This window comes from Myotis brandtii, unplaced genomic scaffold, assembly GCF_000412655.1.
Source record: "Myotis brandtii unplaced genomic scaffold, ASM41265v1 scaffold99, whole genome shotgun sequence".
Classification (NCBI taxonomy): Eukaryota; Metazoa; Chordata; class Mammalia; order Chiroptera; family Vespertilionidae; genus Myotis; species Myotis brandtii.
In genome coordinates this window covers 1,812,844-1,831,443 of record NW_005372121.1, presented here as the reverse complement: position 1 = coordinate 1,831,443, position 18,600 = coordinate 1,812,844, and the positions used below count along the sequence as shown (strand labels likewise).

Here is an 18,600-nt window from a genome sequence, read left to right as displayed (position 1 = left end):
TGTGTGTGTGTGTGTGTGTGTGTGTGTGCGTGTGTGTGCGTGTGTGTGTGCGTGTGTGTGTGTGTTTTGTTTTGTTTTTGGTTATTATATATGCCAGTTCTAGAATTTCCATTTGATTCTTCTTTATGTCTCATTTTTTGCTTTTAAGATAAAGTGGATGTTGTTTCTATTTTTTCTTTTATGTGTTTCAAGCAGTTTTGTAGTTGCTCACTGAAGCATTTTTATGATGGCTCCTTTAAAAATTGAGATAATTTTATCACCAGTGTCATCTCAGTGTTCATATCTATTAATTATTTTTTAATTAAATTTATTGGAGTTACATTGGTTGATAAAATTACATAGGGTTAAGGGTATAATTCTCTAATATTCGTCTGTATATTGCATTGTGTGTTCACCACCCAAAGTCCTTCTTCATCATATATTTGTCCCTCCTTTACTATTCCCCTGCCCCCTTCAACCCTTTTCCCTTTGGTAACCACCATACTGTTGTCTTTGTCCATAAGTCTTTGTTTGTTTGTCTTGTTTGTTCATTTGTTACTTTCAATTGTATATCCTATACCAATATGAAATGTTCCTGGTTGTTGGTTTGATGAATAATTTTTAAATGAAACCTGGACATGTTGAATATTATGATATGAGACTCTGGATCTCATTTAAATCTCCTGACTTAGTAAGTCTCCTATGACACTGAGGAAAGAGGTTCAGCCGATAGAAGTTGAAATCCATGTTCCCCACCAAGTCTCCAGTGGAGGGGACTAAACATGACTCATTGCTGCTGGGCCAGGGTAAGAGTTCAGGCCTCTGCTGACACCTACCTGAATGAGGGGTAGGGTTCCTCCTTACAGCTCTCCACTTGACCTCACTGACACTGTGTGAGGTGATCTCATGGCTGATTGTTGGTAGTGAAAGTCCTGACTATCCACTAGACCTCTTCTGGTGCCACCCTGGCAGAAAGGGGTGGTGTCTCCTTACCATCTACTGGGGGTGGGGTGGAGTTTTCACTCTCCATATGGTTTGCACTAACACTGCAAGGGGTTGTGGGGTACTCATTCCAACCTGGCAGGGGTGAAATTTCCAGCCCCATGGGACTTTTCTCACATCATCCTGATGCAGGGGATGGTTGGTTCATTACATCCAGGTGGAATTTGAAGAATAGTTTCTTCAGGTGACCTGGGTTAAAGTTGAGGATGAAGTTTTATTTTGTAGTGTTTGACTGGAGTTAGACTCATTATTGTCTGAGAGATTTTTGTCTTGGTAGACTGCCTCAATGATGAAAGAGAATCGTTGACCATTGGTTGGCTGCCTCCTGAAATCTGGGATTGAGCCTGCAACCTAGGCATGTGCCCTGAATGGGAATTTAATCTAATAAAAGAGAAACATGCAAATTGATCACACCTCCGCTATGCCCCAAGCCACACCCACCAGCATATCAGAGAGACTATATGCAAATTAACCCAACCAAGAAGGCAGACAGCAGCCAAGGAGCTGGAGCAAGCAGGAGGCTTGGTTGCCCCGGCGATGCAGGAAGCCAAGCTTCCCACCTGCCCTGGGCGGCTGTGGCCTCCACTCAAGGCAACAATTTGTGTTCTGAATGCTCATAACTTTATCAGATAAAATCCCAGTACAGAGAATGGCTGGGGTTTCAGGCGGCTGAGACTAGGGAAGCACCTGTGAGTGCGTGTGATGTCTCTCTCATATCAGTGCAGAAAGCCTCGGAAGATGGAAAGCCTGTGTCTTCCAGTTATCACACAGGTGACATGGGTGCCCTCCGATAAAGCACGGCTCAGCCCTCCCCTCCCTCCAGGCTGCCGGCCCAGCTCCAGCAATCCTCTCTCCAGGGCACAGCTGAGCAGCAACAACGCGGCTTTGTAGCATGAGACGTGGGTTCCATCCAGCTCCACCATTTCACCACGCACAACCGTGGGAAGAGTGCTCACACTCCCTGCAGCCGCAGGCTCTCCTTGGTAGATAGAGGAGATTATACTTACCTTATACAGTTATTCCAATTCTATATAATAAAAGGGTAACATGACCCTAACGGTGGAATGACGGGGAATGACTGGTCACTATGACACACACTGACCACCAGGGGGCAGACGCTCAATGCAGGAGCTGCTCCCTGGTGGTCAGTGCGCTCCCACAGGGGGAGTTCTGCTCAGCCACAAGCCAGGCTGCTGGCTGCCAGCACAGCAGTGATGGCGTGAGCCTCTCCCGCCTCCTCAGCAGTGCTAAGGATGTCCGACTGCAGCTTAGGCCTGCTCCCCGCTGGCAATTGGACATCCCCCGAGGGCTCCTGGGCTGCCAGGGGTATGTCTGACTGCCAACTTAGGCCCGATCGCCCAGGGAGTGGGCCTAAGCCAGCAGGTGGTCATCCCCTGAGGGTTCCCAGACTGCAAGAGGGCACAGGCCGGGCTGAGGGACCCCCCTGAGTGCACAAATTTTTGTGCACCGGGCCTCTAGTTGAACCATAACCTCCTGGTTTATAGGTTGCCACTCAACCACTGTGCCACCCTGGCTGGACTTTCCTGGTCTTTTGACTAGAAAAAGCAGGCTTATCTCGGGCCTTATTTTATCTGCACTGATAAGCTTTTCTGGGTTTCATGTTTCTCTGCACCCAGTCCAGGATATATGAGACAAAGAAAGGAAGCCCAAGGAACTCATGATTGTGTTGTTCACTAAGTCCCCACTGTTCCCAGGGAGTCTGCCTGCTCTCCACATTTCAGAGTTTCTTATGTTTGTTTTCTACATAGTTTCTAGAATTTTTACTGTTTGGGGAGGAAGAAATAGAAAAAAGTGTATATAATCCACCTTTCTCTAAGTGAAAGTCTTGTAATTTTATATTATATAGGGAACCTTCTTTAGACAGTGCATATAAAATTATATAATATGATGCATTTCTTTATTAAGTACATATTGATCCTCCAGTATGAATGTTGATAGAATTAATATGATTCTGCTTTCTCCTAATTTTACTCATTCTTCTCTTCTGATTGTAGCTGGATACAGTTTTATTCTTATATTTTCAATTATAGCATTCTCAATTCTAGCATTTACCATTACTCACTTAAACATACTTATTGAGTTGTCATATATAAATATTATGTTTTGAACAGATCTATCATTGCCATCCCACAACCATTAATACAGAAATAACATTAGTATACTTATACTCCTTCACCTTCTTTCCCCTTCCAGCTTATGCTTGTTAAAGTTATGCTAAAATCTCAACATTGTTATAATTTCTAATATTTATCTGTTTATCTTCATCACTTGAGTATAATTTCCACATTTGTTTTAAATTCATCACCAATTAAAATAGATTTAAAGCTCCCTAACAGTCTGTTTACCAGAGATTTTACATATATTACTTGGTGGCTCAAATTTATCTTCTATTAGCTTCTTTAAAATATTTTATAGCTACTGCATTCCTAGAAATATATTTAGTTGTTTATTAAAACAGTTATTTTATTTTTCATCATGTTATACTGAAATAACAGTTTCACTGTGTATAAAATACCCTAGTCATATTTCCCCCCAAGAATTTCATAGGCATTGATTAACCACAGGCTGGAATGAATATTGCTATGAGGTATGAGGCCAGACTGATCTCCCACTTCATATGGGATCTCATATACATATTTTTAATTTTCCCAATGGAGTTTCCCCTTGCCTATGGGTCAGCCCTAACTAGCATTTCCAAGGATATAATGTATTCATTCAATCTATAGCACCAGCTCTTCTTTTATTTCAGATAAAATATCTTGAATATTACATTTGATCAATTTTCTTTTCCATTTATATATTTGTTTTCATTTTCATTTCATTGTTTGCACTTTCTTCAAGCATATTCTCTATGTACCTGGCTGTCCCATTGGCAGATTCTATCCTCTTATTACCTGCATTCAATGTGGCCTTTATTCATAAGATGTGAGGTTTAATTTTCTTATCCACTTCTTTCTGAGCTCGGCTAGCTTATTTTTTCATTTTCTTTTGTTGTGTTTTCATTTATGTCATGAACCCTGTATCTCTGCATTGCACTCATATTTTATAGAGGACACTTTTTTCATTATGTCCTTTGAATTCTTGGAAGAAATTGTGGTTAATATTTTCAGGTGTTCTATAACAAGCTTTTTGTTCTATGTTGAATGGTTACATATTTTGTTTCCAAAATGAAGAGAATTATTAAAAAATGTATCAGCTTAGTTTTTTTAATCAACTTTTTTTATATCCTGGCTATTTTTGAGAGAGTAGTGTGGATCTGGGGCTAGAAATCGGATTTCAGCGAGTAGTAAACCTCTTTGGCACAGAGGAAAACACCCTATGACCTACATAGTCCCCTCTATCTCAGTATAGAGTTGTAAATATGAGATGTCTGCTCACTTCTTGGTTTTACCCCATTTATCCTGCCACTCTAAGATGTCCATGAGATTCAAGGAAGCTCCTGCAGCCTGCCCAGGCACCCAATTCTCATGATTCAAAAAAGGGTCCTTAGTTTTGCCCTTCATGTGAGCCACGGAGAAGTGGCTGCCCTGCTGGACCCACACAAGAGCTGTAGGGATCCATCATCCTCTCCACGTGTCCGCACTTCATGGAATTTGACAGTTCTTCTCTTCTTATTATTATCATTAATATGATTTAGGACAAGGAAGTTTCACAGTTTTAAACAGATCATGTTTTTCTTCCTGTCTCTTATTTTTCTTGCAGTTTTCAGTGGACTTCTGAAAGTTGAAAAGGATATAAAGCTCTTCAGTTCTTATAATTAGACATCTCCAATGCACAAGTTTTGGCAGCTCTACAAAAGTTTGCTGAAGTGATTTAAAAAGTTTCTTAGTCTAGTATGCAAAAATCATTCCTTGTTTTTGTTTTCAATTTTTATTTACCCTCCAGGAGGGTATAATTCCTATATAGCTCTATAGGAGCTTGTAGCTCATCTTATGAAAGCCATGTTTAAGAAGAAAGTGTTGTGGACAATGCCTATTTAATTATAGTCCCTGGCACCAAATCTGCCTTCAGAGTTCAGCATAGTCGGTGCCTTGATAAACAAGGTGGCCCTACAGTCATTGTTACCTTGCTGACACTTGGCTCCCATTTGGCCAGGTGAACAGTGGCACTCTCCAGTCACCGGGTCACACTGTCCTGGGCCACAGGAACACCGCTGGACACAGTCCTTCCCGTAGTGATCGGCAGGACAGGCTGCAGGAAGGAGCAAAACAAAGAACCAAACAAGAGCAGATTTTCCTTATTAAAACCTTTTGCCAGTCAAAAGTTTTAAAAACTTGTAAAATTTCTTTTAATCAAATAGATTTCCCGACTTGTCTTCAGTGTGGATGTCAATGTAAAAAGGTTACTTGGAAAAAACAACAACAACAAAAAAAAGGAAATGTTTAAATTGTTGCTTACTTAATGTAATTTTAGTTGACAACTGGAATTCCAACCAAATACCTATTGTCAAACACTTACATATATGATATAAATGACTCTTACAAATTCAGACTTGCTTTATCCCATGACTGTCTTTGTGTGTGTGTGTGTGTGTGTGTGTGTGTGTGTGTGTGTGTCCACTTTGGAATTTTAGCTTACACTTATACATCAACTAGAGGTCCGATGCACGAAATTCATGCAAGAGGTAGGCCTTCCTTCCCCCGGCTGCTGACCCGGGCTTCCCTCATAGCCCTGGCTTTGTCCAGAATGTCGTTTGGAAGGAGGTCTGGTCTAATTAGCATATTATGCTTTTATTATTATAGATGTAAGATCCAGTATGCTCACATCTCCAAATATTTGCTTATGTACTTATTAATTTATTTGTAAATTTATTCTTTATTTGAAACCAACAAATTTGTTATTTTAATAAGTTATATTTATTAAAATAATTATATTAATTAAAGTAAATTTAAAAAGTAATTTAGCCCAGCTGGTGTGGCTCAGTGGTTGAGTGTCAACCTATGAACCAGAAGGTCACGGTTCGATTCCTGGTCAGGGCGCATGCCTGGGTTGCAGGCTCGATCCTCATCAGTGATTTTCTCTCATCATTGATGTTTCTATCTTTCCCTCTCTCTTCCTCTCTGAAATTAATAAAAATATATTTTTAAAAAGTAATTTAATAAATTAACATGCTTATCAATTTATTTGCTTGGTTTTTTTTTTGCTGCAAATTCATTACAAAAAATTCATTGAGATGCTTACCAAAATACAGGAAACACAAGGATAAAATAAATTCCTGTGAGAATCAAGTGAAGGTAATGGCATATGCATAATGAATTTCTTAATTCCTTGAACTTGTTAAAAGGTGGACTGAAAATTTGGCTTGGACCTACCTAGCTGCCAAAGTAAAGAAAAAAAAGTGCTCAGGTACAAGATCACAACTTTGTGAAGGCAAAAATACTCTTAATATTCAGGGAAACCATAGCTTTTGAAGATGCTTTGGCCTGAGGAAATTAGAAAATTTCTCCCAAAGATTCTCTTTGAAGAACAAACACAAAGGAGCCAGTCAGAACCTTTAGGAGATGTTTATGGGTTGGCTTCAACTCAAAGACAACTTGGCCGTTGAGGCCTCAGAGGCAGTATCCACTAGGTTTCAATTTTCCGCTAGTAGGAGCCAGGACTTTGTCTTTTTTTGCCTTTTATCCTCAGAACAGCAGGGTACTGAGGCAGGGTAATTAAAAATACCCTCATACAAAGAAGACTGAGCCATTACCTGCTTAGAGGAGATAAGCATGTTGGATATCTTTAGCACATAATAACTGAGCACCCTGCCTGATCAAGAATGTCGTTATCACTCTTCCAAATAAAGAAACCTCTAGTTCACAATCACAGTAATTCTACCTGTAATTTAAGATCCTTGATGGTTTTTTTTTACTTTTTTAATTATAAAGTATAAGACACAGAACAGTGCAAAGAACATACATGTGCAGCTCAGTGAAGGATCACAAAGTGAACAACCTCATCAACAGCACAAAGAACACAGGTCCAAGAACAAAGGTTGCCAGGACCACCTCCCCACCATGAGCTCTCCTACCCATTGCCTCCTCCCCTCTCTAAAGAGTATTGAGATCTTGCAAACTATCCAAATGCTTAGAAAATGACAGGTGTAATAAAAGCAAAATATATTTGTTAAGGATATCCCCAAAGTGTTTAAGCCAAGGCATTTTTAAGGGATCTTTCATTTACAACTGGTCCCTTAAACTATGTCAATAGTTGTTTTTTGTGATAAGTATTAAGGTCTTTGGATTTTAGGGAATGAGTTGCTTTCTGAAAAGTGGGGGAACTGCTTAATTTTGAGCTGGATATTTGCTGAGCATAAATGACATTGTGGAACTTTAGATAATGAATTTGACATTGTATAGACAGGAATCCCCAGTTTGATCTGATCTTGCCAGATTTTTAAATCCTGTCCTGAGTCCGGCATTGATAGGGCAAGAGAAGTTATGACCAAAGGGCTCTCTTTGGCTGCCTTCATTGACTTCAGCTCTAAATCAAACTCCCGATGTAAATGCTCCTCAACTTGGAATTTAGGTCAGTTGGTGTTTGCTGTTGCTACAGTAAATTATTAACTAAAATAACTGCAACAATATCTATTTCCTGAGTGTGGTTCTTAAAAATTCTGCTTTAGCATATCCATTTCATAATAGGTAGAGTGACTTACTTTGACTGCAGTCCGCCCCAATGAAGCCTGGAGGGCAGTCACAGGTGCCAATCATGGTGTCACAGTTGCCACCATTCAAGCACTTACAAGTCCTTTGGCAATAGGGACCATAAGTGCCTTTTGGACATTCTGTTAAAGGAAAACAAACCATATGTGGTACTGTTACTTGAAGTAATCAGTTTAAATTTATGCCCGTAGACATGTGGTTTACTCAACATTCCAATTACTGTTCTTTGGTACTTTCAAGCTATTGATTCAAGGCGTGGACTTACCTGAGGATATGTGATGATATAGATGCCATAGGAATATAGGTGAGTACATAAAGTTCCTGATGCCACTAATTAATAAGCTATAAGAAACAACTTTGAACTTCTTTGAAAATCTTACTTTTAGAGAATAATCAGAATAGGGAACAATTTATCAAACAAGGTTATTTCATTCCAGCCTAGATAAATTTATTATTTTGATTAATATTTATGTGTTATAGCTTGTCTTGCCTGGAACAATCTGGGTTTAATATAAGTAAGAATTCAAAATAACATAGAGGAAGTGTCTTTATTTTCTGTTAGTTTCTCAGCTTTCTACTTTCACATTCATGAACATGTAGCCTACCATGATTATATCTGTGATAGAAATTTTAGATAAATATCCATATTTCAAGATAAAGGAAGACTGGACAGGACCAAGAGTGAGCTGAAGAACCCATTATCTGTGCAATGATTGAAAGATTGGGGGTGTTTAGCTAGAAGAACAATCCAATTAAAACATGAGCAGAGGACCTGAACAGGCACTTTTCCCATGAATACATATAAATGACCAACAGATATATGAAAAGATGCTCAACTTCACTAGCAATAGGAGAAATATAAATCAAAACCATAATGAGATACCTCCTCACACCTATTAAATGGCTATTATCAATAAGACAAGAAGTAACAAATGCTGGAGAGGATGCAAAGAAAAGGGAACCCTCGTACACTGCTGGTGGGAATGTAAATTGGTATAGCCTCTATGGAAAATTTTAAAGTCTTGAAATTATAGAAGTTTGAGTTTCAAGAGACCTCAGCTCCATTTGGTTCAACTCTTATTTTAAGATGACAAAGTTGAGGCCTATAGACATGAAATATCTATTGCACAACATTCTGTCACCAGTTGAAGATAACTCTCTTTATTTTTGTCATACATTTAAAAATATAATGCTATAGCAAGTTTGGAATAGACTGTGATTTGAACCCTGTATCTTCCACCTTGAGTGTTACCACCTTGAGTAAGTCCTTTCTTTGAGTTTCTGGTTCTTCATTCCAAAGGGGATAACAACAAAATCACAGGCTTATTGTGGGAACTAGAGTGAAAAAATAGAATATCTAACACATTACCAAACCCATAAATCACCCAAGTCAGTGGTAGCTATTATTTTCATTGATAGTGACAGGATCATTGGTGGGCCTGTAGCATAACCCTTTCCTTAGCTACTTGACCTGAGTCAAGTGATTTAGTATTTGCCTTAGGTCCTTTCTCCTGGAAAAATCTTTTCCTTGGAAGCATAGCTCTAAGTGACTAAACTAGTCAACATGACTCTTTCTTCCCTCTCTTTCATTCTGTATTTTTATGTAAGAACTAGAGGCCCGGTGCACGAAATTCATGCACTCAGGGTGAGGGGTTCCTCAGCTCGGCCTGTGCCCTCTTGCAGCCTGGGAGCCCTTGGGGAATGTCCAACTGACAGCTTGGGGGATGTCCGACTGATGTCTTACCTAAGCCGTCAGTTGGACATCCTTAGTGCTGCCACTGTTGCTGCACTCCCCAGCTATGAGCCCAGCTTCTGGGTGCTCAACTTGTGGGAGCACACTGACTACCAGGGGCAGCTCCTGCATTGAATGTCTGCCCCCTGGTGGTCAGTGTGCATCACAGTAACTGGTCATTCCACTGTTGGGTCTATTTGCATATTAGCCTTTTATTATATAGGATGAGATGGCAAAGAACATTTTAAAGTATTTCACATGTACCAGAGCTTTAGAGGTATAAGTAAAAAAATGGTTTTCTTAGAGGTTCAGATTTTTTTATAATTCCTACATATATCCTGTTCTACAGCCAGGGTTCTCACCTTGAATCTCAGACTCATAAGGTGGCTGCTTCTTTCTTTCCTTCTCTTTCCCCAAGAATAAGTAGTTTTAGCAAAGATAATTTTAAAATAAAATTCTCCATGATAGAGGTGGAAAGAAAAACACTTTAAAATTATTCATACCAAAGGTTATTTCTCTAGTACAGCTGTTGTATTGCTTTATTTTTCTCTATAAAAATGAATGAGTTTATTTCACCTTCCCTTTTGTCATCCCCTCCTTTTAAGGGATATCAGTTTTTATAGCTAATTGACACTTTTCTGGTACACAACATTCTTTAGTCCTTCTGAGAAATTCTTTAACTCCTTCACAAAAATTCAATAGGATGAGCCTACAAACAAAATTAATGATTAAAAAAGTCTCCATCTCCTCCTCTTCTCTTATTAACCAAGATAAAATATTCTTCTTCATGTCCATCTGGGTCAGTCTTTTAGAATGTAAATTTTTATAGTTTGTACCGTTACTATGTGTGATACTTTAAAAATGTTTGATTGATTGATATTGAAGCACATACGGAGAAAGCAAGTTGAAGGCATGGGGTTTGAAACAAGAAAGTCTAGTGTGTACTGCTGGCATGTTGCCTCCACAAAGGGGGTTAAATTAATAAGAGTTGATTAGCATAGAAAATTCTGGAGTCACATTACTCTGAAGTGAAAGGTGACATGGATTTCTGTGCAAATAAGGAAAAGAGCAACCCCCAATAGAGTGAAACTTATGAACTTGTTAATGAGAAAAATGTTAAGTTGTGAATATAATTATGGGTATCAGAGAAAACAGCATCTCAGTTGGAAGGGGGGGAGGTTATATATAATTATATGATAAATTTAAATATCTGATATATGTAAATCTCTATATTTTGAGATCACTTTTATGTGATTCAAAATTACTTTGGAAACATAATTTTCCTCTGAGGTATACCCATTTTGCAAACTATCTTAATGGTGGTAGAGCATTTGATAAAATCATTTCTTTGTTATTTTTATATATATAGAGAAAAAATTACCTGATTTTTAGCCTTCAATTTAGTTATTCTTTTGAAATAGGGACACTGAATTTGATGAACAAATTAATGAGTCCACCATCTGTTGAAAGACAGTATATGTGCTAACCTCTTAGTCCCACAACTCATTAAAGTGGTATCAAGAGTATGGTATTTGTTTACAGAAGAAGTGCCCATAGCTATTTTTCCCCTCAAAAATAAGTACTTTGATGAACAATTCCACTTTCTTGCATAATTCTGTAGCTATGTAAAAATGTGTCTTCTGGAATCATGCACACATCCCTTGCTCAAATGTTCAATAAAGTGAACAAGGAAACACATGCCCAGAACATAATGATTTTATTTGACTTGCTTGCATGAAATTCAGCCTCCTTTCCCTCATTTCCTAAAGTTCCATTTTGATCATTACTTGGCTTTTGGTCTGCCATTTACAACCACTTCTCCCGGGAAATTTTGTCTCTCTGACAAGGGATGTTTAGTTATTTTCTATTAAAAGGTGACTGTTCCCCCCCCCCTCCTTACACACTTGTACCATCCCCTCTCCTTAAAGTAGCTTGACTAGGAAGAAGCTTGGATATGAATTCACAGTCCTGATTTGTTTAACATTAAAGGCGACTATATACTATGATGATGTCAATGCCTTTGTAGTTTCATTAGGAACTTGGAACAAGCAAGATTGTGACTATATCCTGAGTCATAGCTCTGAAGCAGATAAAATGCACAAATCTGTTTTGAACAGGGTCTGATTTCCTAGTACTTGACCAGATTACTCACAACTCACACTTACACTAGCCATTATTGTGAAGTTTTATTTTACACTTAAAAGAGATACTCTGATTTGGCCTGTAAATGTTCATTGCTATGAGCAAGAAGAACATGAGAACGAGACTGCTATCAACATCTTGATATCATCTCCTGGCACAGGTGAGCTCTCCTGTGACCCATTTTTCTCCAAACATTCTATACCAAGTACAAGGGTGCTTTATGAATACTGTCAACAGAATTGCCCATGTTTTGAGAGGACCTCAGTGCCTTAAATTCTCTCAAAGAGAGTCATTATACCTAGTGAGTACTGCAGGTTACAAAAATAAAAGATTTCCAAGGTCCATAGTCACTTTATGATTTCTTAAAGGTCCAAAAATACACAGCATGATGAGTTTGCATCTCCTGGGGACGCTTTTTTTTTCCGCATGCTATTCACTCACTGAAACTGACCAGCCCGTTATAAATTATGGACAAGTGGTACGATTCCTACTGCACATTTGTCTGCTTCCTCTGACCTCTACCAAGAGAAAAGTTGGATCCTCCAATCTGAACTTGAGAACATGAAAGCCCAGTTGTTTTTGGCTGCTGAAACTTTTGCTTTTGAGCCAGCTGCACCTTTTATGAATATTTTCTTGAACCCTTTTTCGTAGTCCTGTAATTACAGTGGATGTTGCCAAGGAACCTTAGCAGCAACTTCCAACCACGTGTTGCCTGGAACTAAGCCAACCTGACTAGTCAGGGAGCAGCTCCCTGCCTCAGCCTTGCTTTTACAAGGCAAAGTTACCCTCCTTCAACCCAAGGTAGCTTGCCTTGCCTTCTAAATAAAGTGCTATCAGCTTTTTGTAACTTGATAATATTTTATTAACATAAAATATCTTGATATCTAGAAGTAATTCTTCCTGAGCAATATGACAGAATCAAGTGTGAGGGAATCATTTCTTTCTCTACTACAAATATGCTTAAAATTTACCATAACCAAAAGAAATAATTAAAATTTTAATAATTTTATATTTTAGTTCTTCATTTTGAATAACTGTAGTGGTTATGGATTCCAAACACAATGCTATATGAAACCACTTCATACACACTTGTGTGTTTAGCTGGTAATGTTTAAAATTAGGGCAAAAAAAGAGAAGTGATATTCAAAATATACATTCTGTGGCCTGCAGAAAATTAAAATCAATAGCTTGACCATGAGTGTATATTTCATAGGTGGCATTTGAAGGGGTAGGGAATCCAGAAATCAGTCCACATACTAGCAAAATTAGGAAAGGAAAAATAGAAGGAATCTGCGTTGGGAGCAACTAAGAGAAAAGAGTGACGATGGCCAAGTTGGGGAAAAAAATGAAACTGAAGCCAAATCATTTTATTCTTAAACCTATAAAAAGTACATTACAAATAATTACAAGCTTAAAAATTAAGTAGCTGACTGAACATTTTAACATGCTCCTTGGGACTTTTGATTGTGTGTTCTCCTATAAACGTTTTCGATGTTAAAATTCCTAGCAGATCAATATAAGGTGTTTGGTCTAGGGACTATTCTTTTATTTATTACATAACAATGAGCCAACTGGCATTTTATCCTTTAAGCAAATCATTGTTTTCATTCCAGAATAACAATTTGTTTAATTTGATTGTTCCTAAGCAGATCCTAGAACTTACTTGATATATCACTTTCGTACTTTGCTATTTCTGTACGTTGATTTATAATAATCAGTTCATGTCTTATTATTTATTTCTTTTTCTTTATCTGTTTCTTGACTCTTTTCAGGGAGATAATTTTAATAGAAAAGGCAAAATCAGAGAACAAATTACACAAAAAAGTTTATGTTTTCAACCATTCCAATAAAAATTCCCATAAGATCTGTTATGAATTAGAAGCTTGAATTCACATTTGCTCTTTAGCATTCCAAGTGATGACCCACCCTATCTTTGTCTCTTCCATAAGTTACAACTAAAGCGGAGAACACACTTACCGAGATGACAGTGGTTTCCATGGTAGCCAGGCAGACAGGTACATCTCCCTGTGACTGGGTGACAGTCCTCTTTCTCGGCCGAACACTGACATACCTGTTTACAGTCCTTCCCATATGTGCCTGGTGGACAAACTAAGGGGAAGAGGAAATGTAAACCCAAATGAATTAAATTTGTCTGTGTAAATATAGCTCTAAAAGTGAAAGCAGGGGGAAATTTATTAAATAAGACCATTGCCTACAGAAGCGTGCGGCCCTTTGGGATTTAGGTTTCATTAAATTTACTGGGGGATTACTTCACTGTTTTATTTTGTTTTGTGCAGTCAATTTGTGACCAACTGTCAAGGGCCGGCTGCAATTTTCTTGTCACTGAAGAAAATCATAGGGTGATGTCAGGTAAAATCAACTAAAATAATAGTATAATTCATAAGGGACCGCATATCTGGATGAAGATATTTTTTTCTGCTGCAGCCGGTTTTAAATTCTCAAGGTTGTTTCTCTCTGCACATTAGTGTGGACTGTATTTGTGTCACTTGTCAGCGACTCTGCTGGGTTGTGCTGTTTCTTTTTACAGGCCGAGCAGTAAAAGCTTTCGCTCCAACTTCTAAATAATACTGTGCATTTTTTTAAGAAAATAAAAGGCTTTCTGGGTGTTTTTCAGCTTACAAAACAGAGTCAAGTAGACATTTTGAGTTTCACAGTTGTGTCTAAAGACAATTCAAACAAATTGGTAAAACAAAACAAAACAAAAAAACATTCGACAGGCTAGTTATTATATATCCTGCAGACCTAAAATTGAATAATCATTTCTAGATCAAGCTTTTTATTGATCACCTAGGGTGGTTGGCATCATGAAATGCCTCTCATTGGGGAAGTTATTAACCTCCTTGTTCATTGCATCCATGCTTTTTGTTGATGTTCCTGGGTGCCTGTGCTGTCACTGCTTTTCTTAGCATCCACTATCCTTAAGGGCATGCCATCTTCCAGTTTTCTTTAAGTAAAAAATGGCAGCAATGGCATAAATTCTAATTTCGAGGGCCATCAGTTGCTTGCTTAGTATTAAAAACAAAGGTTAAGGAAACACAGGGGAATAGATAAAAAAGGAGGGTCTGATTTTTACCCTTCTGACTGGGAGATGTGCAAATACAAGAGCATTAGCTGGAACCTGACTCAGTTTCTGAACAGCTATTTATGTAGTCTGCTGTTGGGCTAGACTTTCTTTTATCTGAGAATCACTGATTGCTCAATTCCATACCAATGAAGCATTTATCCTGCACTTGCCAGGTATGCCGAAAAGCACATCAAGCTTTAGTGCCTGAAAGGTTTACTCACTTTTTTTGTTAATAAGAGGCTAAGCCAGAATAACTGACCAGGGCATTTCAGAGGTGACTGTGTGATATTCTTCCTTCCCTCACCTCATTGTCACTAAACACATGAAGTCATCATTTACATTCCACTGGGACAAGATGAAAAGAGTTCCCTAAAGGGAGGTTTCTAATGTGAAAGGCTGGCAAACAATCCGAAAAATTAAAATATGTTTTGTTAGAGGCCTCTGATAACTTTAGAAACCAAGAGCTGCAGTTATTACAAATTCTTCTCATGAGTTTCTTCCCATCACTGGGAAGACTGGGTTTCTTTGTTTTTTGTTTTTATGTGTGCGTGTGTGTGTTTTTTTTCTTGCCACAGGGTTAAGTGAGCATAGAGCGTAGTCCTACTACAGCAACTATGGCCACAAAACCTGTGTTCTGTGGAGGTTAATAATATTAAGAGGTCAAAGTGGCTGTGCTGAACACAATGGGATTTATTTTATAAGGTCCAGTACCCCAATTTATTTAGCCATTTCCATCTTGAGGTCTGGGGCCCACTGGCATAGGGCTTTGAGGCAAGGGACATTTGAACTGGTCTGCTTTGAGAAGAGTCATCAAGAATGCTGTGCTGATCTGCAGGCATCCATTGAAGGTCGTGTGGTCTAAAGGACATGGCATGCACTTAGGTCAGGCACTGCCATGGACCTTATCGCTGGCTTTAAACAAGCTGTTTAAGCTGCAAGGCCCTCACTTTCTTTTTTTGTTTTGTATAATCCTGTATAATAAGAGAGGAATATGCTAATTAGCCATTAAGCCCTGAGACTCAACAACCAAGCACATCATGACCAGATAACAGATCAGCAGGAGGGTGGGCCAGCTAGGTACAAGCGGGCTGCAGGGAGCTATAGGAGAGGGCAGGGCAGTAAGCTATGAGGGGAGGGAGGGGGGTTGGGGGAAGCTACAGGTGGGCGGGACAGTGGGCGGAGAGCTACAAGAGGGTGGCAGCAACCTGCTGGCCACAAGCAGGTGGCAGAGAGCTACAGGCCAGGGCAGGGCAGCAAGCTAGGGGAGAAGGAGAGCTATAGGAGAGGGCAGGGCAACAAGCTATGAGGAGGGGGCGGGGGGAGCTACAGGATGGTGGGGCAGCAGGTGGAGAGCTACTAGAGGGCAGTAGCGACCTACTGGTACACGGATTCATGCGCAGGGTACTAGTGGGATTAATAAAATCTATCTCATAAATTATTATGAAGAATAGCCTAAAGGACATAGTGACATATAGGAATCTCATAGTGCCTCAATAAAATTCCTTTCCTTTCCATTGACACATTTAAAATCAGAATCAATGTTTAACAAAGGTGACGTATATGAGCAAACATCATAAAAACATTCAGAATAATTATGGAAAAAATTATCTAATATTTAAAGACCATCTTTATATGTATCTGCAATCAGGAAAAATATTTCTAAAACAACAGCAACAACAGCAAAACCCATTGCAATCACATGGTGACATTTCTGAACCACATATAAAGAAAATTTATTCATATTCTCATTAATCATTTAATGTTTTGAGGCTTCATAAAACCATTCACAAATGTTAATCACTTCTCCATCCCAAGAAGATCTCAGGCATATCTTTAGCTTGAGGAATCAAAATTGCAGAAGATACAAATAATGTACTCATGACCTTCTAAGCTCTTAAAGTTAGTTCTCAAATAGATGTTTAAAGATTACTAAAGAATTTTACAAGTTATGTTGCAAAACAATATAATAAAAATAAAAGCAAGAAAAAGCATCCTGAATGTTATCCAACAGGAATTTCGGGGAAATAGTATAGTATTTCTTAGATAACACGTGTCACAAAAAACATCCATCCGTTGTCACCTGGCTGAATAATGATGACATTGACTAAGACTTCAGAGGAACACAGTTACTGCAAAGCCTGCTTCATGTCCTCTGACTGAGAAGGAAGTGTGTTAGTTTATTGCTCAAGCTTCTAGATAGACTTCATTATGAGGCACGATTTACAAAACATGTAGAATTCTGGGATGTTTTCATTCAGCCAAGAAATACTTCCTGGATACCTATTGTGTGCTGTGTTCACAACAGTGAGCAAAACCAAATATGATTCTTGTGCCTACCAAGTGTATAATAGCACAGAGATACACACAACAAAATAGTCATTGACATAAATAAATAATTTAAAATGTTGTAAGGGTGCAGGGTGTAGGAAAGAGAATAACATCAGGGATCCCAATTTAGACTGGCAGGCATTGGATTGGGGTGGGAGGGGTTGGTTCCACATGTTCTCTTGGGGAGATCACTATTTTTTTTTAAATATATTTTATTGATTTTTTACTGAGAGGAAGGGAGAGAGATAGAGAGTTAGAAACATCGATGAGAGAGAAACATCGATCAGCTGCCTCCTACACATGTCCCACTGGGGATGTGCCCGCAACCAAGGTACATGCCCTTGACCGGAATCGAACCTGGGACCTTCCAGTCCGCAGGCCGACGCTCTATCCACTGAGCCAAACCAGTTTCGGCGGGGAGATCACTATTTAACTGAGATATGAAACACTAGAGAGAGTGGGAAGTGGGAGCGGATGGAAAAATGGCAGGGAAGAGGAAAAATTTCCAGAGGGAAAGACCCATGTACTACTAAGATCCCTAAATAGTGTGTTGGCAATGGTATGCACATACATTAGACAATAGCAGGCATACATTGTTTAAAAAGTTTCTGCTTCAGTTTCCTATGGGTGCTGTACAGATGATGACAAATTAATGGCTAAAACAATACAAAGTTATTTTGTTACATTTCTGGAGGTCAGAAGTCAAAAATCAAGGTGTTGGCAAGTCTGTGTTACTTCTGGAAACTTGAGGGGAGGATCTACTTCCTTGCCTTTCCCAGCTTCTACAAGCAACCTATATTCCTTGCCTTGTGGCCTCTTCCGCTATCTTCCAGGCAGCAGCTTAGCTACTTCTTTCTTCTCTGATTGCCTGTTTCCCTCTTATAAGAACCTTTGTAATTACATTAGGTCCACCCAGTAATCCAGGAAAATCTCCCAATCTCAAAATCCTTAATTAAATCACTTCTCCAAAACTCCTTTTGCCATATGAGACAACCCCAAGAACCCCAAGTCTTTCTCAGTGTGATTAAAATTTTCCTTTGAGTCCATTAATACTAAATAGGGTTATTTAAAAAAATAATTAGTGATTTTTTTTGATAAATAGAATATTGACAGATTCCAGGAATTACAACATGGATATCTTTGAGGATCCATTATTCCACCTGTCATACTTTCTGTATTCCCAAATGTTTCAATTAGCTTCTGATTTATCCCTTAGAGACCATCCTATGTAATAAAACCCTAATATGCAAATCGACCAAACGGCAGAATGACTGGTCGCTATGACACACACTGACCACCAGGGGGCAGACACTCAATGCAGGAGCTTTCCCCTGGTGGTTAGTGCCCTCCCACAGGGGGAGCACTGCTCAGCCAGAAGCTGGGCACACAGCTGGCAAGCGCAGCGGTGGTGGCAAGAGTCTCTCCCGACTCCGAGGTAGCACTAAGGACCCCTCGGGGGATATCCAACTGCCAGCTTAGGCTCGCTCCCTAAGCCCACTCTTTAAGCTGGCAGTCGGACATCCCCCAAGGGGTCCCGGACTGCAAGGGTGCAGGCCGGGCTGAGGGACCCCCGCCCCCCCGCCCCCGCAGTGCATGAAATTTGTGCACCGGACCTCTAATGTTATCATACAGGGTCAAGTTCTTAACACTAGCCTCATGCACAA

The 18,600-nt window shown here is 39.2% G+C and overlaps 1 protein-coding gene across 1 annotated transcript in view; it reads right to left on the bottom strand.

The window, feature by feature from the left end:
- MEGF6 (multiple EGF-like-domains 6) overlaps window positions 1-18,600 on the bottom strand; it is a 611,514-nt gene that overhangs the window by 20,673 nt on the left and 572,241 nt on the right. The window contains exons 19-21 of the mRNA XM_014533611.1: window positions 13,501-13,632; window positions 7,643-7,771; window positions 5,068-5,193 (exon numbers count right to left, since the gene is read on the bottom strand). Of these exons, the coding sequence (XP_014389097.1) occupies window positions 5,068-5,193; window positions 7,643-7,771; window positions 13,501-13,632 (387 nt within the window). The remainder of the gene's footprint in view (window positions 1-5,067; window positions 5,194-7,642; window positions 7,772-13,500; window positions 13,633-18,600) is intronic.